General features: G+C 37.7%; 1 protein-coding gene across 2 annotated transcripts; it reads right to left on the reverse strand.

The window, feature by feature from the left end:
- Positions 1–712: 712 nt before the first annotated feature.
- On the reverse strand, positions 713–11,347 carry LOC131957212 (uncharacterized). Of its 2 annotated transcripts, XM_059321958.1 has the most exons (3): positions 11,179–11,191; positions 8,254–8,299; positions 713–7,687 (listed from the first exon to the last, which is right to left on the reverse strand). In XM_059321958.1, exon 3 carries the CDS (start codon positions 7,605–7,607, stop codon positions 2,874–2,876), a length of 4,734 nt encoding a protein of 1,577 aa, XP_059177941.1. In that variant the 5' UTR covers positions 7,608–7,687; positions 8,254–8,299; positions 11,179–11,191; the 3' UTR covers positions 713–2,873. The 2 variants fall into 2 exon arrangements, with proteins under 2 accessions (XP_059177941.1, XP_059177942.1); XM_059321959.1 differs by lacking the exon at positions 8,254–8,299 and having other exon boundaries at positions 11,179–11,347.
- Between the last annotated feature and the right edge of the window lie 13,756 nt (positions 11,348–25,103).

Here is a 25,103-nt window from a genome sequence, read left to right on the forward strand (position 1 = left end):
TTTGTTTATACTCATACATATGCAATCTTTAACTATCTGCTTTTTTTCTTTTTTATTCTATGAACTATGGAGACGGCTTTGATTTATAATGTCAGTATTAAAAGATAATAATGTATTGTGGATATTGCTTCTACTTGTAATTTATGTTAATGAATTGGGGAAAAGATTGTCCCTGTGTTTTGATATTTTGCTTGTATTTTTAATTCTTTATAACTTGATATCAAATAATACAAAAAATAGTATGGAGTTGTTGAAATAAACAAGTAGTAGCTCTGTATTCTATATTTTATGTTCTTGTTTTGCCTCCAACTTCTTTTGTTAATTGTTGCTATGTACCAGCCACAGATCAACAGGATCTTTAATCCTCAAGCCATAGATCAACAGGATCTTTAATCCTCAAGCCATAGATCAACAGGGGCTTTAATCCTCAAGCCATAAATCAACAGGGGCTTTAATCCTCAAGTCATAGATCAACAGGAGCTTTAATCCTCAAGTCATAGATCAACAGGGGCTTTAATCCTCAAGTCATAGATCAACAGAGGCTTTAATCCTCAAGTCATAGATCAACAGGGGCTTTAATCCTCAAGCCATAGATCAACAGAGGCTTTAATCCTGTAATCATGGCTATTAAGCTCAAGTGGTGCATCCAACCACTACCAGGCTCTGAAAAACTGTTTAACACTGAATTTAAGAACACCTGAACTCAGATAAAGCAAATATCAAAACAATTTATTGAACAGTTAATCATCAAACAGTAACATGTTAATAGATTCTTTAAATCATAATAGAACTAGGATAGCAAGGGTTTCTCTTAGTGCTGATTTTAACAACTTGATGTAACCTTAGATATTAGAGCAGTATAAGTTTCTCTTAAGGTTTATTTGAACAACCTACAACTCAAATGATACAACAAGTGTAACTATGTGGTCTACAACATAAGATGAGAAACATTTGTAAGTGGCATCTAAAAAAAGTCAGATGTGATGAGTGGTCTATTTTTGACACAGCAAACATCCTTGATTTGGGTAAACTTTTAGGTTTGGGTAAGTCTATGTTAATTTATTTTTTTAAAGTCTGTAAGAAATTAAATGTTTCCCCATTGTATATTAACACATCAGCACACGTTTGAAAATGTTTTGCAACTTTACAGCTATCTGAAAAATGCTGCTAAGTTCTATCTTAACCAAAAGAAATTGGCAAGTGATTAAACACATGAAACTTTGCAAACATAAAATTTCAAGTAACAGAACATTAAAAATCTGGATCAACACATTAAAAAATCCATCATTATTTTTTTAACAAACTAAAACATATTCAACTACTGATATATGACTATTTTTTAAAATAATACAATGATAATAAGTAAATAACTATCTGATATTAATGTTTATACTATCAGAATCAGCATACAGAACTTAAAAAATTACTTTTAACAAATTTACTTTATAAACCTAAGTGGTCTACTACTGTCAACCAATACAATGAATAGATATATAATTAGATGCTGTTGTCCTATATTTTCTCTAAAAAGTTACAAAATTTGCTGTTTCTACTCATTTGAGGTTCAGAATTCAAACTTTCTGATATGGAGCACTGAATGTCATTGAAATTTTAATTTTTGCTTTTTCAAAGTAAAATGCATGTGAACATTGTTCAAGAGGTAAGGATTCAATTTTTAAAGCCTTTAGAATATGGCCCTCTGTTTATAATTCCTAATCATGTGTTGGATAAAAATAATAAATGATCAGCAGTCAGTTAATCTTATTGCTAAATAAAAATTAATTAACCTTCCCCGATAGGCATGTGTAGGTTTTAAAAAACTAAAGTGTGAGTTTTAAAAGATCACTGGGACTCCAATTTTAATCATAGGGTTCTTTCCTAATGTAAGGCTCATGTTTCCTTTCTCTTATCTGTGTAAGTATTTAAGTACTTCAGTAATTAAGTAATTAGCCTGAAGTACATAACATTACTTAGAAATTGCATTTAAAAAACCCTAAAAAGCTTTTTCTAGGTTAAAATAATCAGGTGTGCAAATAATTGTTGTGCATCAAGTACTGTAGGGAATCAAGGGCTTTGAATCTTAACTGTTAGAATATCAAGGGTAAACAAAAACCATACAGATTAAGGAATAAAACAATCCCCCAGGGTAGCCCATGATTCACCCAACATGCATTGTTTTAAAAGGCTACTACATTTAATCAACACAAATTCCATAATTAATTATTGCAGGACAGGTCTGCAAAATTTCCTTAACAGCCAAACACCCAGATGGCCAAATTGCCCAACAAAATTGTTTATTAAAGATAATAATTAGCTATTTAATTACAAAAATTTTAGGTTTTCTGAAAACAAACCTGTTTCTATGCTAAAATTGTTTTTTCTTCACTTTACATAAATAACGAGAAATTGTTTTTTTTTAGTAAATAGATATCTGGTTGTTATAAAAAAAAAGGTTAAAAACTTTAATTTTTAAATTAAATTTGACATATGATCAGCACATGTCTAGAGCGCCAAGGCACACATCATAATTATTACAGTATCATGTTAAAAAAACCTCAATTATTTGGACCTGATTAACATAAATATTACAGTACCATCAAATATAATCCTCCATGGATTAGTTGGACGTATGAAGCAAAACTATTCTACAGGTACAATTTTAGATCTACAGTATTATAACATATTCCTTTTCAACAAGTACAATAAAAATGAAAGTAATTTAAATTATATCAATATGAACATTAATATAATATATCAGTCATTTAAAAAGTAGAAGAATTGGCCACATATTTCTGGGAAATCAATCATTCACCTCACCTCACAAGACAAGTCGGATATGATTTCAAATACTTATACAGATGGCCTGGTGTCATTTAAACTTCCTCAATTCTTACAGTCTTTCTCTCTGCTGCTCTTTGAGTCAGGTTTTTTGGTGTGTCTAGATTTGACCTGTTTGGGTTCTCCCTGGTCATGTGTGATTGGAAATGTTCTCCCAGTCTCTTGAAGCTTTCAAATCTAAGACGACACAGCGTGCATTCAAATCTGTTGTTTGCTGTTGTGTTAACTGAAGGTCCAACACTCAAGTGGCTAGGTCCATTATGGGTTGGGTAGTTAAAATGAGTCTGATAATGGTTTGTTAGATCCTTCTGATTTCTGAACTGCTGTTTACATTGATTACACTCCAAGACTTGATTAGCAGCAGACTGCCTGCTGCAACTGGCTACTTTCTGCTCACCTCCTGACACTGTTGCCTGTTTCATAATGCAGACTGAATGATTTTGAAAATGCTCTTCTAATTCTTCCAAAGTAATAAACTTGGAATGACAGTGTGCACACTCTATTTCATTTGGCATCTGGGTTTGTGTCTTCTCAGCAGCGGGCAGATTACCTCGGTTGACATTTTCCTTTCCAACATGTATTGACATATGATTTTGCAATCTTTTGGGGGAGGTAAGCTTCTTATGACACTGTAGACACTCATGGATTTTTTCCCACTTTTGGGGCTTACGTATTTTATTCAATGGTTTCTCTACTGGTACAGGCTTTTTCAACTTCATTTCTACCTTTAAAGGTTTCTTATTTGGTTTGTGATTTTTCACAGCATGTTTCTTTAACTTTTTTGAAGACTTAAACACCATGGAGCACTGATCACACTGGAATATCTTTTGGGTTTTAGAATGACTTTTCTTCTTTAAACTCTGGAGATTTAAAGTAACTGAAACTTTGTTTTCAACTATGTCATTTTTCTCCATATGATCTAAGATATGTTTTTTTAAGCGCTTGAAACTATTTAATTTTAAATGACAGTGCAGACATTCAATGGCTTTTTCTTTTTTCTTCTTTGCCTGCTTGTGGGTGGTTGAATCAGTTTGGTTTGGAATACTAGGAAGTATATTTTTAAAATGGTCTTGCATATGCTCACTGAGCTGGTTAAAAGTATGAAACTTTGAATGACAATGTGCGCACTCAAATGTTGCACTCACCTGCTCATGAGAGGTCACATGCTGGGTTAGGTCCTGTAAAGCATGAAATCTGACATTGCAAAGGGTGCAAACATATTCTCCGTCCTCATGCATGGCATGCTGGGTATTGTGTTCTTGAAGCTCCCGTATGATATGCTGGGTATTGTGTTCTTGAAGCTCCCGTATGATATGCTGGGTATTGTTGTGCTTTTGCAACTCCCAGTTTGTGAAATAAGACAAATGACATTGCTGACACGTAAATGTTGGTTTCAATGGTGACAAACGTATTTCCAATGTTTTCAAAGTCGGCCCAGCCACATTCAAATCCTGATCTGGTTGTGCTTCTGTCATCTGTATGACAGGGTCTGGTTGTGCTTCTGTCATTTCAAAGTCAAGGTCAGCTTGTGCTTCTGTCAATTCTGAGTCAGGGTCAAGTTGTGCTTCTGTCATATGTATGACAGGGTCAGGTTGTGCTTCTGTCATTTCTAAGTCAGGGTCAAGTTGTGCTTCTGTCATCTGTATGACAGGGTCAGAATGTGCTTCTGTCATTTCTAAGTCAGGGTCAAGTTGTGCTTCTGTCATCTGTATGACAGGGTCAGGATGTGCTTCTGTCATCTGTATGACAGGGTCAGGTTGTGCTTCTGTCATCTGTATGACAGGGTCAGGTTGTGCTTCTGTCATTTCTAAGTCAGGGTCAAGTTGTGCTTCTGTCATCTGTATGACAGGGTCAGGTTGTGCTTCTGTCATCTGTATGACAGGGTCAAGTTGTGCTTCTGTCATCTGTATGACAGGGTCAGGTTGTGCTTCTGTAATCTGTATAACAGGGTCAGGATGTGCTTCTGTCGTCTGTATGACAGGGTCAGGTTGTGCTTCTGTCATCTGTATGACAGGGTCAGGATGTGCTTCTGTCATCTGCAACTTATTTTGACACTCAAATTTTGTGTGGTGTCTCAATGTTACCAGAGTTTTAAAGATTGAATCACAGTGTACACAGCTATAAGTCTTTTTCCTTGGACGTTGTTTGCATTCTGACAGCTTATGGTGAGCAAAATGGACTAGATCACTCATCATAGTGTTGGGATCACTCACCACATTGCTAGGATCACTCATCACGTTGTTGGGATCACTCATTATGTTGCTAGGATCACTCACCACGTTGCTAGGATCACTCACCACATTGTTTGGATCACTCACCACATTGTTGGGATCACTCATCACGTTGCTGGGATCACTCATCACGTTGTTGGGATCACTCATCACGTTGCTGGGATCACTCACAACATTGCTAGGATCACTCACCACATTGTTAGGATCACTCACCACATTGCTAGGATCACTCAACGCATTGTTGCGATCACTCATCACGTTGCTGGGATCACTCACAACATTGCTAGGACCACTCATCACGTTGCTAGGATCACTCACCACATTGTTGGGATCACTCATCACGTTGCTGGGATCACTCATCACGTTGCTGGGATCACTCATCATGTTGCTGGGATCACTCATCACGTTGCTGGGATCACTCACAACATTGCTAGGACCACTCATCACGTTGCTAGGATCACTCACCACATTGTTGGGATCACTCATCACGTTGCTGGGATCACTCATCACGTTGCTGGGATCACTCATCACGTTGCTGGGATCACTCATCACGTTGCTGGGATCACTCATCACGTTGCTGGGATCACTCATCATGTTGCTGGGATCACTCATCACGTTGCTGGGATCACTCATCACGTTGCTGGGATCACTCATCACGTTGCTGGGATCACTCATCACGTTGCTGGGAGTCACAGTGTTGGGATCATGCGTCATGTTGTTGGGATCACTTGTCATATAGTTGAGTGGAAATTTTAATCTCTCTATTGTGACTCTCAGAGACTTGGTGATGAGATTCTTATACAGTTGACTTTGATCCTGGTTTGCTTCTAGATGAGACTTCCCATGCAGCTTAAGCTTTGTGGGAGAGGAAAACTGGAAGTGACATAAAGTACAAGAGTTGTGTTTGGAAGTGGGCCTCAGGCTCGGCTTTCTCACTGGCTGGGACTTCATGCTAGTTTTCTTCCTGAGGCTCATTTTGGGTGGGGCAACTTGTTTTGTAGAAATTTTTGTTGCAGGTAAGTTAGCAGGTGTTAGAGATATCATTTTTGTGGCAGGTAAGTTAGCAGGTGCTAGTGATGACATTTTAACTTTAGGCAGAATAACCGGTTCAATAGGAGACATTTCTACTTCAAGCAGGGGAGTAGGTGACATCTGCGCTGTAGACAGGATAGCTACCGGTGCAGAAATAGTTTCTACAGGTGACATTTCAAACTTAGGCAGGCTCACCGATTCCATATGTGACATTTGAGTTTGAGGCAGGGTTGTAAGTTCAGCTGGTGACATTTGTGTGTTTGGTATGATTACAGGTTCTGTATCTGACATTTGAGTTTCTGGCACGACTGTTGCTTCAGCTGGTGACATTTGAATGTTTGGCAGGATAGTAGGTGACATGTTTACTTTTGTCGGGACAGCAGGTTCTACATCTGACATCTGAGTTTCTGGCACAGTAGTAGACCCTGCAGGAGACAGTTGTTCTTTGAGCTGATCATCTTGAGACATCTGGTTCCACTCATTTGTAATATGAGCATGGATGTGAGCATTCATCTCATCAAAGTTGATCAAAACTGCAGCGCACTGAGTGCAGGAAAAGCTGGCTACATTCTCCTCCACCCTGCTGACATGGTCACGCTTGTTATGCTGGCCTAGATCAGCAGGGGTCAAGAATGACAGATGACAGGTGTCACACTTGTAAGGCAACTCGAGGCGTGTCAATACCACCCGCACTTTTCTTTTTATGAGCTCCTGGGCAAGTGCTGCTCCTGCTTTTAAATGAGCTGAAGATGTACTCACATTACTCACATGTTTTTCTTCCTTCTTTTCTTTTTTGTAATTTTTCAAAATGGAGAGAATTTTGGTCAGTTCAAGATGCTGGTCGCCAGAGTTTTTCTCTGACTTTTTTGTTTCTTTCTCTAAATGCCTTTTTATGTGCTTGATTAAGTAATCTTTGTGTTTAGAAGCGTAGGTACATATGTGACATTTGAAAGGACGTTCATCAGAATGAACTGCCATGTGTCTTTTTAATCCAGAATGGTGTACAGCTGAGAATGTGCAAAGATTACACCTAAAACTTTTCTGCTGCTCAAAATGGACTGTTAACATTTCATCCTCTGATTCACTTGAAATGATACACTCTGGGTAATTTTCCTCCATAAAATCCGGATATTTCATATAGTTATTTGAGGGTGTTTCCCATTGCTCACACGAAGCTGTGTCCCAAAGTTCAGAGTCGCAGACTTGAGACTGAAATGCTTCTTGCAGGTCCTCAAGTGGTGTGGGACCATAAAGATAGTCACTTTGGTACAAACTGTGATCTGCAACAAGGATTTTCGCTATTTCAGGGTATGGTGTCATCATTATGTTGCTATTGTTCTGTAGGAAGAGCCCATTCTGGGGATCTGGGTGGGGTTCCCTCATAATATGGCTATTGTTCTGTAGGAACAGCCCATTCTGGGGATCCAGGTGGGGTTCCCTCATAATATGGCTATTTTTCTGTAAGTACAGCTTATACTGGGTTTCATAAGAGTCAAAGTGGTCCATTTTTAGCTCTCTTTGAAACCAGCTTACATATTATGATGAGGAAACAGGGTGACTATATTTTATTGTAGTAGTTATTTCCCCTGAAAATATATGCAATAATATTTTAGATAGTTAGGCCTACTTACCCTCAGCATTTTAAAATAAGTAAATTAACTCATTGCTAGTCCCAAGCCAGTCATGTGTACAAAGAGATATACAAAAAAATATCTTTATAAAATGTATAATACTAAAGAGGGTAATACTAAATCATGAGCTAGTGCATTATGGTATTGAGCACCATGTATTGATAAAGAGTTATTTGAATTGCTTCCCTTTGTCACTTTGCAGCACTTTGCTCAGAGGGAAAGCCTACACAAAACAAAGTGTTAAATGTTTAAAATAGACTTATCTTTATTTTCTTTTTTCAGAATTATTAACATTATTCCTAATGATTAATTAAGGAGTTGTTAGGGTGTTCTAATAGTTATAAGAAAATATTCCAAGAGCTGATTTTGAAGTAACACAACTGCACAATTCTGTAGTGTTAAATGTTGGCCTATAGAATTCCCAAAACATTGTGTTTAATTTTACGCTAACTTGAAATTCAAGTAATCACTTTTAATTTAAAAATTAAAACTGGTTATTTAATTGACAATGTGTAGGTTACCTCTCTCACAGCATTTAAACCAAGGTTGAGTTTAAGTTTTACATACCTAAAACAACAGATTAAATACATTTATTAGGCTACATTTTAATATATTTTGAAAAGGTTTCAAACTAAAAGGCATCATATAAGTAAATCTATCATTTAGGCCCTAAGAAAAAATAAACATATAGGCCTAACAAAGTACTTATACAAAAACTCCTTTTACTTTAACAATTATTTTTAAAAAGTATGTAGATTTCTAGATCCAGAAGGTCCTAAGTAAAATGTAGAATTCTTAATTACATTTTTCTTGAAGAGTCAGATGTTATAAGCTGTAATGTAAGCTTAATAATATTAATATAGTAAAAGTTATTAAGTAATAATAGGTCCTATTCTATATTTAGACCTAAATATTAAATTATAAATTAGATCTAGGCCAGTAACAGTACACTGTACAGCAACAGGCAGTACAGTACAGTGTGTAGACCTAGATCTGATCTAGATTCTAGATAACTCAAGTTTTTAAAGACTATTTAAATTTAAGACTAATAATACTACAAGTACAATCTCTACACTAGTCTACAGTCTCTCTCTCTGCAGTGCACAGTACTAAAACTGTACAGTGTACAACGTACAGCAACATGCAGTCAAGTCACAAGTATTATGTAGTAGATTCTAGATCAGCAGATCTAGAATTCTAGATCTAGTCAACTAGGAAGGGTTTTGGATAGGCTACCAGCAAGCAAAAACAAGCCAGATCACTTTGTCATCAGCTACTGGGAAGGAGATGAGGACAGTTCGGAAGACTGTGAGATTCCTCTAAATTCTCTAATTGTGGATCTTGTGGACAGTGGCCTCAGTTTTGATTAATAGTTAGAGATGAGTTATTCATTTTATTATACATATTATGAAGAGATAGTGTGGTCAGCACTATGCCCAGCCATCTTTACTTTCCCTAACGTGAGTTAGGTACCCATCAGAGTTGGGTGGAACCAGGGATGGTCTACTGACTTGAACCCGGATTCGAACTTTTTAAAAATGTCTTACTACTAAATTTTGAAGTTTGACATTTTTCAGTAATTATAGCCTAAGTAATTCTTCTTTGTTGCATTTAGAGGGCGCATGTTTGTATATTAGTATTGATATTTATAGCAACAATTTTATGCTAGTAAAAATAGGGCTCGCAAATAATACAAATTTCAAAAGTTATTAATTTATTATTTTGATGTGCAAATTATAGCAGTAAATAGCCTAATGCATTTTCAAGAAATGTGTATATTTGTAAAAGTAGTTTTAAGTTAATAAAAATAGGCTCTCTAGCAATACAAATTTTGAAAAATTATTTAGGCCTATTGAATTCATTCAAATATTTTGATGCACAAATTATAGCAGATTTTCATTAGGCCTAATTATAGCCTAATTAAGGCCTAACTATTATTCTTTGCATTTCAGGGCACATATTTTTATATTTGTAATGTTTATAATTAGTTTTAAGTTTTTTTTTAAATACTGCTCTGCAACAATTTAAATTTTGAAAGAACAGCCTAATATTAAATATTTTGTAGGCCCTAGGGCCTATAGAATTTGTAATTATGCGCAAAATAATAGCAAATTAAATTTTTTAGGCCTAATTATTACGAAGTGTCTACTCGGAAGAAGATTTTTCTCCCCAACGTCTCCACTTAGTCGGCAAAAGATAGCTCTGTGCATGCGCAGTGACCTATGGCTAGGGTTAGGGCTAGAATGAGGGTTAGGGGTAGGGTTAGGGTTTGGGATAGGGTTAGGATTAGGGCTAGGGTTAGGATTAGGGATAGGGTTAAGGATAGGATTAGGGTTGGTGTTAGGGTTCTGCGGTTGTAAACACACGCATGCGCAGTACCATCGAAAACATCGCCGCTAAGGCAAGTCGTAGTTTCTCTCCATTGCGCATGCGTATCTTATTCCGGCTAGAATCGGCCTAATTATTATGCTGTAGCCTAGGCCTAATTAAATTTTCTGTAGGCCTATTATTTCAGGTGCCGATATTATTGTAAATTAAAAATTTTAGGCCTATTTGTGATAAATTGTGATATGATATTTCCAAACACAATTTTTTTAAAATCATTTTTCTGTTTTTGTTTTGTTTTATGTGTTATCTCCCTTTTACAATATTTTGTGTTGTCGCCTCATTAAAAAACAAAAAAAATGATTTCTCAGCTTCTAATTAACAGGTTTATAAGGTATAAAACTATAAAACTCACTAATTCTAATCTAATGCAACTACATAATCTTAGTACTTAGTAAGTAGTGTTATTCTAGATCTAGAATCTAGCTAGATCTAGATCTAGATCTAGAACTAGATTCTAGGGTAATCTATCGTTTTGGGTACGTAAAATCGCCCGCGGCTATTAATGTACGAAAACGTTACCTCATTGTCAAGGCTGTAATAGAAGTATATTGTGATATGTTTGTGTCAAATATTATAGATAAATGAATAATAAACATAAATCAATGGCTAAATATATCAATATAGACCAGAAATTAACTTTAAACAGCAGTGTCTGCAAGCAAGATTTGCTATATAAAAAGCGGCCATTTGTAAAATAGAGTGACTTCCGCCTGAATCTTGCGCTATAAGTCAATAAAAATAAAACTTTAACAAGATGGCTGCTATAGTAAATGAGCATGGTTGCATCTGTTGGAAACATCGCCGGTGTTCATTTATTACTGAAAAGTTTTAATTCGATTGTTTAAAAACAGGTACATAAATGAAACAAGGAAACATTTTTGTATTTTTCAAAACATAAATCCTCCTCAAAATGTGAAATAATTATTAAAATGCAAGGAGTCACCTGTTTTTCACATTACTAGTCGCGGGCGATTTTACGTACCTAAAACGATAGATTACCGATTCTAGATCTAATCTAGAATCTAGAATCTAGACTAGATCTTAAGTTCTTAACATACCTACAAAAATTATAAACCATTTAGTTAAACTAAATCTAGAATGTAACTAGACTTTAGAAGCTAGATCTAGATATCTAGATCTAGATCTAAATCTAGAATCTAGTATTAAAAATTTAAAGAAGGGTCAGATTTTCTCCCCTAGTCTTCATTTTTACATCATCGAGAAGTTAGATAGGCCTAACAACTAAAGTTGATTTCCGGTTTCTTTAGAAAGAAAGCTAAAAATATCTGGTATCCAGTGGCGTAGCCAGTGTTTTTTCCAGAGTTTTTTCTCCAGGGGTGCACTTGAAATTTTCGGAGAGGGGGCTAAAATTTCCCAGGGGGGAGGACGGAGCCCCCCGAAGAGATGCCTGGAAGAAACTCTGGGCGTAGCGAGGTTGGGTGTCACCCGGTGCGGTTTTTTTTTCAAAAAAAAAAAAAACGTGTAAGAAATTGAATGATTAATTAATTGATTCACTTTTGGAATTAACTTTTTTTTTAAATTTCAGTACAATACATAATTTAATTTATAACGAAATCTTTATTCAAACAAATGCTATACTTTGTGATGTTTTTTTTTTCTTTAAAATAGTAAAAACATTATTTTAAAATTATTACTTAAAAGGTTACCTCCTCTGTACACATACCAAATGATGTAGTCTTTGTTTACTTTTTCACAAACATTTGTTTATATAAGAAAATACGGTATCTGGACAGAAAAGGGGGTTATCCGACGGGAATAATGTTTTCTGTTACCCTCCAGGGTAGGTCTACGACCTCACAAAATATCAAAGGGGGTAAAAAAAAGCCGGTCAGTCGAGGTCAGTTTGACCCTTTCTTCGTGGACATTGCAGCCAACCGGTACCGGCCCCCGTGTTCAATTGCCTGCCAAATTTGAATTTATATAAGTATGTATATACGCATGTGTATGTATTAACATATTTTTTAATGTGTTAAATTTTTTTACCTCCCCTCTCCCCTATACATGGATTAACATGTAAGTTATTACGATACTCAGCCAAACCGTTTACCTCAGGCATATTTTGAAACGTTCAGTTAATGTAACTATGCTCAGATATAAAACTATCTATATCGGTTATAAATACAGCGGTTATAAATACAGCTTGATGTAGCATGTTTTCTCTATCATTAGCAGGTTTACGTCATGGTGTCACCCCCTCCACCCCCCCCCCCCTTTCCACCCATGCCGGGATTTATCAAATTTGCTATTAAAAGACTATTTAACACTCTAATTAACCACTTCTTAAAGTGGAATTATCATTTTTCTGTATATATTTGGTTATTTTTTGCCACCCCCTTAATAGTGTCACCAGGTGCGGTCCGCACCCCCCCCCCGCTACGCCCCAGCTGGTAACTACTTGGACAATGTTGAAAAGAAATACTTTAATTAAATTTATAATCTAAATATCCAACCATTAAGACCATAATTTTTGACGGTTTCATTTAGTTAGTTTAGTTAAGTTTAGTATCTCTGTCAGCCAGCGTCAAAGGCTAAGTTTCCGCAACAGCCATAGACAAAATTAAAACCATGTTTAACTTTATAGGCCTACTTATAAAGCAACCATAACGTAGATCTATATAGTATATTGATCTAGACTAGATTCTGGTAAATAGATTCTACATAGTATACTAAGTCTAAGTCTAGTAAGTCAAGTTATTGATAATTAATTTTAAAACTTCATTCGTTATTTTTTCCCTATCTCACCAAAAATCTATATCTAAAGGTTCAAAGATATTTCGATATTTTTAATTTCATTTTACTGTCCGTGCATGGCTCTTTTCATAATTGTATTTATTACCATAGATCTTATCGTCATTGAAACAAGCCAAGTTTAGTTTTTCGGTGACTTTTTGTGGCGCCGGAACTAGACTAGATCTAGAAGATCTACATGCGCCGCTCTTTTTTAAAAAGCCTTTAGTAAAATTAAACCTTATGAACATTCAGCATCCCATATTTATGATATTGTCGAACCTTCTCTCTACACCCCACCCATCCCCACTACACAGCTAGGCGAATAGCTGTAACACTGATAGTATGATAACTGCTATCTCTTATCTTAGGAGCGAATTCTTTTAAACAATAATCTGAAAGTACTAAATGGATCGAATATCATCGAATGACCTATTTAAAAAACATGTAGACTACTAAATATTTTAGGCCTAGTCAAGGTCGTTGCTCTTCAGTATGTTGACCTTTTCACTTGTTTCGGATTAGCCTACATATAAAATTACAATAGTTTTTAATAAAACAATTATCTTCCAATTTGACCGATCCCCAACGAATTTTATGGCATAGATTTTTTAAAATTAAATTTCTATTTTTCAAGCTTTTAAATTTTAAATATTCTTTTAAAGTTAAAGTTTACTCAGACAACAAATTGTGTTTTTTTAAAAAACCGTTTTATCTAGGTCAACTATAATGATCGCTCTCGTACAACCTGGCAGATGGATTTGGGACCAGGAGGGAACTAAAATAAGGTTTATCTGGCAGCGACTTTCATTGAAAAGTCAAGTTATCCTTGTTCCAAATCTCCTATCGCACACTAAGTCACCAGTGTTTCTTCCAGACTTTTTTCTCCGGGGGGGGGGCAATTGAAATTTTCGGGGGGGGGGGGCGGTAAACTTTCTTCGGGGGGGCGGACACTGTTAAAAGTATATATTTTCTATATAAATTATATAAATTTCATTTCGTTCGGGGGGGCGGTAAAAATTTTTCGGGGGGGCTTAGCCCCCCCCGAAGAGATGCCTGGAAGAAACTCTGTAAGTCACTAAACTCTTTCCCCACATTAAAGTTAATTAAACTCTTGTATTATATAGAACATTTAAAGTTAATTAAACTCTTGTATTATATAGAACATTTAAAGTTAATTAAACTCTTGTACAGTACATTTAAAGTTAATTAAACTCTTGTACAGAACATTTAAAGTTAATTAAACTCTTGTACAGTACATTTAAAGTTAATTAAACTCTTGTACAGTACATTTAAAGTTAATTAAACTCTTGTACAGTACATTTAAAGTTAATTAAACTCTTGTACAGTACATTTAAAGAAAAGTGTAATTCAGGGGTGTAGTGTCAGGGGAGTAGTGTCATGGGTGTAGTGTCAGGGGAGAAGAGTCAGGGGAGAAGAGTCAGGGGTGTATTGTCAGGGGAGAAGTGTCAGGGGAGAAGTCATCACCAAAGTCATGCTCAATCCTCATCGAACCAAAGTCATGCTCAATGCTCAAGTCACAAATGTCATGCTCAATGCTCAAATCACAAATGTCATGCTCAATGCTCAAATCACAAATGTCATGCTCAATGCTCAAATCACAAATGTCATGCTCAATGCTCAAATCACAAATGTCATGCTCAATGCTCAAATCACAAATGTCATGCTCAATGCTCAAATCACAAATGTCATGCTCAATGCTCAAATCATAAATGTCATGCTCAATGCTCAAATCATAAATGTCATGCTCAATGCTCAAATCACAAATGTCATGCTCAATGCTCAAATCACAAATGTCATGCTCAATGCTCAAATCACAAATGTCATGCTCAATGCTCAAATCACAAATGTCATGCTCAATGCTCAAATCACAAATGTCATGCTCAATGCTCAAGTCACAAATGTCATGCTCAATGCTCAAATCACAAATGTCATGCTCAATGCTCAAATCATAAATGTCATGCTCAATGCTCAAATCACAAATGTCATGCTCAATGCTCAAATCACAAATGTCATGCTCAATGCTCAAGTCACAAATGTCATGCTCAATGCTCAAATCACAAATGTCATGCTCAATGCTCAAATCACAAATGTCATGCTCAATGCTCAAGTCACAAATGTCATGCTCAATGCTCAAATCACAAATGTCATGCTCAATGCTCAAATCATAAATGTCATGCTCAATGCTCAAGTCACAAATGTCATGCTCAATGCTCAAATCACAAATGTCATGCTCAATGCTCAAATCATAAATGTCATGCTCAATGCTCAAATCACAAATGTCATGCTCAATGCTCAAATCACAAATGTCATGCTCAATGCTCAAATCATAAATGTCATGCTCAATGCTCAAATCACAAATGTCATGCTCAATGCTCAAATCACAAATGTCATGCTCAATGCTCAAGTCACAAATGTCATGCTCAATGCTCAAATCACAAATGTCATGCTCAATGCTCAAATCATAAATGTCATGCTCAATGCTCAAATCACAAATGTCATGCTCAATGCTCAAGTCACAAATGTCATGCTCAATGCTCAAATCACAAATGTCATGCTCAATGCTCAAATCACAAATGTCATGCTCAATGCTCAAATCATAAATGTCATGCTCAATGCTCAAATCATAAATGTCATGCTCAATGCTCAAATCATAAATGTCATGCTCAATCCTCAAGTCACAAATGTCATGCTCAATGCTCAAGTCACAAATGTCATGCTCAATGCTCAAGTCACAAATGTCATCCTCGACCCTCACATTACCTCACATGCCCCAGTCCCACACACAGAGGCGTAGCGAAGGGGGGGGGGGGGGACGGGGGGACATATGTCCCCGGGCGCCGACCTCAGGGGGCGCCAAAATGGTTAAGAAAAATAATTTATAAATAATTTTTGGAAGGGGGGGGGTGCAAATGGAAAGATTGAGGGGGTGCAAATCGAAAGTTTTAGGGGAGGGGATTCAAATAAAAAAATTGCTCCCGAGGGGGCGCCAAATTGAAAGTTTGTACCGGGCGCCGGGAAGGGTCGCTACGCCTCTGCCCACACATAATGTCCCCTGGGACTAGACGGAAAAAGAAAAGAATTTGTCTGACCTGTTGATGTTCATCCATATCATCCATTCTCCGCTGGATAACATCTGGATGGTAGGACGGTCCTTCACCATTCCCTCATGCACTGTGTTGGAATGTAGGACGGTCCTTCACCATTCCCTCATGCACTGTGTTGGAATGTATGAGGGTTGTCCGACTGCTGTGTCCGTCCACCCATCCACTTGCTAGTTTCTCTCGAGAATAGAAGCAGCGACGACAAGGTAAATAAACATTGGAGGCAAGGCCATTCATAAATTATGATCTCACATACATGAATGGATTAATGTTTTGATAAGGACCTAATAAGTTATTATCTATATGGAGCCCATCGTAAGTCCAACACTCGGTGCTATGAACTTGCTACTATTTTTTTAACGAAGTTAGCCGAAAAAAAAACAAAAATGTGTGTTTAATAACTATATAAGTTCAAGATAATTCGACCTGCACAATGGTTTAAAAAAAAAAACAAGAAAAAAAGTAAATTTTAAATTAATGTTAAAAATAAGTTTGGCGACAAAAGAAAATGTATTTTGGAGCGCCCCCCCCCCCCCCCCAAAAAAAATAGAAAATAGTTTTACTGGAGGCCCAGTAATTTCTATGTGGAGGATTGTGGGCATAATTTCTATGTGGAGGATTGTGGGCATACGTCATGTAACAGACGGGATGTAGGCTACAGCAGACACATCCTTGTCTTCGTGTGATGCAGTAGAGTAGCCGTGTAAGTTACAGATCTTCGATCAGATATAAAGCAGATACAGCTAAACCTCCATCAGATATAAAGCAGATACAGCTAAACCTCGGTGAGATATAAAGCAGATACAGCTAAACCTCCATCAGATATAAAGCAGATACAGCTAAAACACCATCAGATATAAATACAAGACAGTTAAATCTCAATCGGATATAAAGCAGATACAGCTAAACCTCGATCAGATATAAAGCAGATACAGCTAAACCTCCATCAGATATAAAGCAGATACAGCTAAACCTCCATCAGATATAAATACAAGACAGTTAAATCTCAATCGGATATAAAGCAGATACAGCTAAACCTCCATCGGATATAAAGCAGATACCGCTAAACCTCCATCAGATATAAAGCAGATACAGCTAAACCTCGATCAGATATAAAGACATGACAGTTAAACTTTGACCAACCAATGAAATAACCCTAGTTTGGGGCACGTGATCAAATATTTACGAGATCTTATAAAATTAATCATCCAAGTATTGAACTAACCCAGGACGACCGTGAAATAAAAAACGTGAAACCACAAGGCTGACTTGACCTGTGTCCTAAGTATCACATACAGGGAGATAACCCAAGATACCTTGTCGGAAAAAAGTTGATAAAGATATGGACTGATAAAACAGGTCTTTATTTGTTTACATCCTTGTAGGCTTTAAGAATGTACACATTGTGCTTGGGATAGTGCACTGGCCGCTCTCACGTTTTGTTATACGCGATATATATATATATATATATATATATATATATATATATATATATATATATATATATATATATATATATATATATATATATATATATATATATATATATATATAAACATGGCTTTTGCCCACAACCCCACCCTCACAACACATAAACACAATGATACACCACCCACTCCTTGATGTGGTATGGGGTCGTCCATAAATGACGTCACACTTGTAGGGGGGGGGTCCGCAATTTTGTGACGGTGTATGATGAGGGGGGGGGGGGGTCAGATGGTGCGACGTCACACTTTTGCATTATAAAAAAGCAATGTTAGAAAACGAATTTTAGACTTTATTTTGCGTTTTAGAAAACTGTTTTAATAAATTGTAATAACAATTGATTAAAATACTCTATTTTGACAGAGTTCAGACAAGATTTTGGAAAAATATAGCTGTTTAAAAAATTCAACTGCAATTTTGAGGTGGGTTGTAGGCTGAGGTGTGACGTCATTTAGGGGGGGGGGTCTGGCTTTTTGTGAAGACGTGTGACGGAGGGGAGGGGGAGGGGTAAAAATCATCCAAAAAAAGCGTGACGTAATTTATGGATGACCCCTATATTGTTCTCGAACCCTCATGATATGATCAGATAACTCTTCAATTTTATGTGAGTTGTGGTGACCTCAGTTCTACCTCATATTGTTACAACCACCCTACAACATATAGACTATCCTTAACAATATTGCGTAACACTGTACCATATTTAGGACGGTCAGTTCCATGAATAGGACGGTCAATATTATATTTAGTACTGTCAGTACCATATTTAAGACGGTCAGTATTAAATATAAGATGGTCAGTACTATGATATTTAGGACGGTCAGTACTATGATATATAGAACGGTCAGTACTGCAATATTTAGGACGGTCAGTATTATATATAGGATGTCAGAACTATATTTAGGACGGTCAGTATTATATATAGGATGGTCAGTACCATATTTAGGACGGTCAGTTTTTTCAAGTGTTATACAATGTTTTATCTGGTAGTCGACGTGCCCTAATGAACTGGGCAGCTGCCAGTGACGTAAGACTCATTACACGTAGGCTAGTTCATATCACAAAGTACACATGAACTCTCTCCCACCCCCTCCCCATTCACCTTTACCCTGATGGGTGTTATCGTCACCCTAAGCCAAGACCAATATCTGGGTCGAAGTCACTCATGATGCGCGGATTTGGATTAGAGAATTCAGAGGCCGAGTTACGTCCAAAGGGCATAACTCGGAGCAAAGGGTCATAACTCTACTAGCTGGAGTTGCTTCGAGCGTCATGCTCGTTTTTGAATGGGAGTAGCGAGTAGGCATTTATATGTTCAATAAATTCCCCATACAATACCTTCAAGCTTTATTACAACATGCAACATTGCCAGTAGAATGTTTGAAAACTATCTACCGGTATTAACTGAAACTCATATTTCTAATTGACTTCACAATGTGAATACTTGCCTGGCACAGGAAGCGCCCTGGTCGCGTGATCAAAATGTTTGGAAAGACAAAAAAAAACTACTTTTTTGTCTGACAGTCACGTGTGTGTGTGTGTGCGTGTGCGTGCGTGCGTGCATGTATTTGGTACAGCTGTTGTGAGTTCACCAAACTCAGGACTGTCCGGCCCGTGGCAGTCGGAAAACTGGACAGTCCTGCTTTGGATCAAGAGGGTCCTACTTTAGACGTCCGTGTTTCTTTCAGATATTTTCACAGGGGGGTGAGAGGTCGCTTAAAACTTTCGAAGGGGCTGACACTTGTTGAAGTATATATATATATATATATATATATATATATATATATATATATATATATATATATATATATATATATATATATATATATATATATATATATATATATATATATATATATATATATAGTATGGAGGGTAGTCCCCCCCCCCCCCGAAGAGGTGCTTGAAAGAAAGCGTTTAGAGCAGGAATGGACGGCTTTCCTCTAGGACTGACATCACTAGAGCTGACAAGATTTTGAACGGTCACGTGACCAGAGATGAACCAACCAATGCAGAGAGTGCTATCTTTAGAGCTTCAATCTATTCCTAGACGCTCGAAAGTTGCCTTTCGATATTTTATTTGATTACCCGCTAGTTTATTTTGGGTTAAATTGCTTGCGTTATGTAATGTCATTTAGGGTTAATATGCCTCAAACCGGATCTAGGCGGCGCCACAATAGGTTTTCACAAGCTGTTTCTCCCAGTACCCTATAGAAGTAGGCATACCCAAGGTCGTGTTGTGTAACAATTTCCGAATAAATAGGTCAGAAATTCGACGCGCCCCACGGGCCCACGTCTGCTGAAAGGCGCCTCATTAACGCTTTTGTCTACCTTTTCCCGCCACCCGACTTTTGTTGTGACGTCGACACAGCCCCGGGCGTTTGACACCCGTATGTGACCTTGACATCATTTCGGCCATTTGTTTTATGACATGGGCAATGAAGTCTTTGCTTCCCCGCCAGTCTTTTATCTCCTGCCCCCTGTGTTAGATTAGCTCGATTGAGGGAGGCCGCCACAAGCTAGCCAAGGATTTGCTTTCATCCAAAGGCTCTAGCTCGGGGCGGGGGTCATTCAAAAGCTGGGGACCCATTCAACACTAGAATCGAACCCCATCAACACCATTCAAAGTGTGCTTAAATACTCGTGTGTAAGTAAAGTGGTGTGTACAAGTTAGATTTGAATTGAACACATCCTCATTACGTACATAAAATGCAAAAGGTGCTACATACCCACAGCTTAATGGAATTTGCCAGAAAAAAAACACCAACATATGTCGAGTATATATGAAACGAAAGTCTGACTTGAATGCCTACAGTTACATTTTTCATAACAACATATATTAAAGCCTACACACAGCCTCTATAGCACGTCAATAAAACACGGAACATATTCCTTTCATCACGATATTTAACGTCACTAAAGTGATCACAACTTTTAGAATCTGGCAACATCAGTAAGTTCTATGAAGCTAAATTCAAACGCCAATCCCACAAACACATCTGTCGCCAGGACTAGAGAACCTCCGCGAAGCAAAGATTGGATGCGCTTTTCTAGCCTGTAGTAAGTCACAGTTCTTTGTCTCTTTGTTTGAGGGGACGGTCAATTACAGAGGATGGAAAATCGAACCGAAACGTTTTTCTCGCGGGCATACGTCTAAACCTACTTAGTTATTTCATTAAGGATGTTTTGCAAAATATGTCGTGAGGCGGGGTGAGGGTGGGGCTGTTTGTAATACCGGTAGACACAAAGAAAGATGGTCTCTGTAATTGATAAAATATGTCGATTGAAGCTTAGATAATGTCTAATGCGCTAAACCTTTAGTTAATCAAATAATGTCTAATGCGTTAAACCTTTAGTTGATCAGATGTCTAACGCGTTCAACCTTTAGTTAATTAGACAATGTCTAACGCGTTAAACCTTGAGTAAATCAGATGTCTGGGGAGTTAAAACTTGAGTTAATCAGATGTCGAAACGAGACAGCGACTCACCGCTAGACGAGGTAGAAGAGCAGATAACATCAACACGAGGCGTTGGTCTACATACAAACTTAGTCTGGAAAATATTTACAGCGTCATTTTCATCCTGGAGTCTCATCCTGCCTGACTGCAGGCCTGCTAGTGCTGGACACAACACAGGTTGGGTGGAGAAACCAGATGTTTCAACCACCGTATGTCCACACTTTAATGTAGGCATCCTGAGTTTGGCCCACACAACATTAATGTAGGCATTACCCGTTGTCGTCTAAATATTAACCATTGGACAATATTAGGGTTAAGGGAGGATAAAGAGATGGGGGTAACAGATGTTAGACTCAACTTCTTCCATCTTTTCATTAGATAAAAACATCAATGACTTGCTTCTATTTTTACAACTATTGTCCGAGTCAAATCACTGCGTCATATCCGCCCTGGTTTCACAGCTAGGCGTCACATGAATACATTTAAAGTTTCTAAGGGGTGTTCTGTGTTAATTTTTTTGTTCTGTCTACACTGGGTTCACAAACACAACGGGGTCCCACATCATCACAAACACACCAGGTCCCACATCATCACAAACATACCAGGGTCCCACATCATCACAAACACACCAGGGCCCCACATCATCACAAACATACCAGGGTCCCACATCATCACAAACATACCAGGGCCCCACATCATCACAAACTTACCAGGATCCCACATTATCACAAACATACCAGGGTGCCACATCATCACAAACACACCAGGGCCCCACATCATCACAAACACACTAGGGCCCCACATCATCACAAACATACCAGGGTCCCACATCATCACAAACATACCAGGTCCCACATCATCACAAACATACAAGGTCCCACATCATCACAAACATACCAGGTCCCACATCATCACAAACACACCAGGGCCCCACATCATCACAAACATACCAGGGCCCCACATCATCACAAACATACCAGGTCCCACATCATCACAAATATACCAGGGCCCCACATCATCACAAACATACCAGGTCCCACATCATCACAAACATACCAGGTCCCACATCATCACAAAACCTACCAGGTCCCACATCTTCACAAACATACCAGGTCCCACATCATCACAAATATACCAGGGCCCCACATCATCACAAAACCTACCAGGTCCCACATACAACAGGGCCCCACATCATCACAAGCATACCAGGGCCCAACATCATCACAAACACACAAGGGCCCCACATCATCACAAACATACCAGGGTCCCACATCATCACAAACATACCAGGTCCCACATACAACAGGGCCCCACATCATCACAAGCATACCAGGGCCCAACATCATCACAAACATACCAGGCCTCACATCTTCACAAACACACCAGGGTCCCACATCATCACAAACATACCAGGTCCCACATCATCATAAACACACCAGGGCCCCACATCATCACAAACATACCAGGTCCCACATCATCACAAATATACCAGGGCCCCACATCATCACAAACATACCAGGTCCCACATCATCACAAACATACCAGGTCCCACATCATCACAAACATACCAGGCCCCACATACATCATCACAAACACACCAGGCCTCACATCATCACAAACATACCAGGTCCCCACATCATCACAAATATACCAGGGCCCCACATCATCACAAAACCTACCAGGTCCCACATCTTCACAAACATACCAGGTCCCACATCATCACAAAACCTACCAGGTCCCACATCTTCACAAACATACCAGGTCCCACATCTTCACAAACATACCAGGTCCCACATACAACAGGGCCCCACATCATCACTAACACATTAGGGTCCCACATCTTCACAAACACACACTATTCACTACACCGTACCCATTTAATCATGATATGAAGGTCTAAATAATATGTAGACATATCTAGATACCATGTAGACATATCTAGATACTATGTAGACATATCTAAATAATATGTAGACAAATCTATATAATATGTAGACAAATCTAAATAATATGTAGACAAATCTAACCCTGTCGTAGCTACTGAAGTTATTTCAAACAGAGTTGCATTCGTTATGAAGAGGAATTGATTCACAGAGGAAATAGAAATTGATTTATTCACATTTCTATTCAAAATATTTTTAAAAAATTTAAAAAGTAGACTTCAATATATTTAACAAAGATATGGCGATGTCAATTTTTCTTTGTGTGCAATGCCCCATCCACCCCCATTCACCCCCCTCCCCCTCACCTACAGATCTCAGTGGATGAAACGTTTTGTTTGTGTAGGGGAGATAATTGCACTAAACATACACCACAGCCTGCTCATTAATCAATCAATTTTAGATCGATTGGTTGCCTGTTTTAAAAAAAGACAACGTCTAACGTCCGTGTGTTCTTAAATTTAATTAATATTAATATAACGCAGATTTTTTTTTCATGTTTTTAGATTTAGACATTTAGAGTCTAAATTTTTTAGCTTTAGACATTTAGAGTCTAAATTTTTTAGATTTAGACATTTAGAGTCTACATTTTTTAGATTTAGACATTTAGAGTCTAATTTTTTTAGATTTAGACATTTAGAGTCTAAAAAAACTAAATGTATTACTGAGGGGAAATTTGAATGTAAAACGAGAAGACGACAAGTGTGGGGGGGGGGGGGGGGGGATACACACGCCATTGGAGTATATTGAGTTGTATGGGCTGCAAGTAGACTAGTCCTTGGTCTGGGCTAGGTTAGGCTCTTGGGGTGAGGTTATACTCTTGAAAGTATATATTTTCTATATAAATTCCATTTCGCTCGGGGGGGGGGGGGGGGGGAGTAGACTTTCTTTGGGTGAGGGGCCTTGCCTGGAAGAAACACTGATGTCATTTGTAAAACTTGTTTGCCAGTCTGTCTATGGTTGTATAAGTGCCCTGACTAGCGTGGTTTTAAATCAGTAAATAAATAATTCAAGTGTCAGTACACAAACATCTCTCGTCTTGTTTTGGTAAAGAAAACGTCAAGACAAAGCATCGCTAAATTGATTACAGCTGATACGATATAAGAGCTGTAGGGGGGGGGGGGAGGCGGTCAGTGGTATCTGTAGATATAAACAAGAGTTATCTCACACGCGAATTACTTCCCCTGGAAAATGAAATGTGCGAACAGCAGTTGTAGATAGTCCTTTGATCTCCCCGACTTGTAAGTTTACCCAGGTGTAGCGAGGTTTAAACCAACCTTAATCCCATTATGTCGTAATATCCGGTCAAGCAGGACAATGCCCCGGTAAGTGGACGGATGGTTTAAAGCTGACACAAGGACGGACACAAACAAAATGGAACAAGAGGTACCATCAGGATGGCGTGTACATGTGGTAAGGTTTTGTCAGGAATTGTTGCCACCCCCCCCCCCCCAGTTGTCGCCCTTCACTTCTAATTTGTCGCCAGTCGAGTACAATCTTTGTTCTGACGTCAATAGAGATAATGAGAGCAAGAGGACATTTGTCAGATAATAGATACTCTAAGAAACTAGATCGACATGTCTTAAGAGATACATTTTTAATTTAAAATGTCCAACTTTAATTTTTAGCCCAATACATTATTTACTTGTTCAAAATTCTCTGTCATGAATTGACTAGAACACAACCCAAATAAAGATTTTTTGATCCTGTTTTTAACACAACCGATGAGCTTGTTTTTTGTTTCAAATCACCTGACCAGAAATGGCTGATATTTTATTGCAGTTTTTTCTCAATGTATTTTATATGTATGAGCACGATGTGTTTCATGTAGATTTAGTAGTGGGAGGTGTTTTTTTTTTTAGTTTAAAGACATTATGGTTTACGATAATAATTCGACTTTCATCTCAACTTCTCAAGAAAAATATACTCAAATATAATTTGTACAGCACGCTATAGTTTTGTTGCATATTATTATAACAAAAATTAACTATAGAAGAAATGTTACGTATGTATCCACGGCCGGCCCCGTCCTTCCACTTTGTGTTTTGTTGACGTCATGCATCAATGACGCCCTCAGTACTGTGTCTTTTGTTGACGCCCTCAGTACTGTGTCTAGATCCTGTGTTTTGTTACGTGGGCACTAAACTTGAACACAAACTAAATATCATGGAACATTCTATTCAGTTCTATAACTGAAGTAAAGCTCTCAGACTTCAAACTAAATATTTTC

The sequence above is a fragment of the Physella acuta genome, unplaced genomic scaffold, assembly GCF_028476545.2.
Source record: "Physella acuta isolate Inbredline_101_S28 unplaced genomic scaffold, ASM2847654v3 ptg001221l, whole genome shotgun sequence".
NCBI lineage: Eukaryota > Metazoa > Mollusca > Gastropoda > Physidae > Physella > Physella acuta.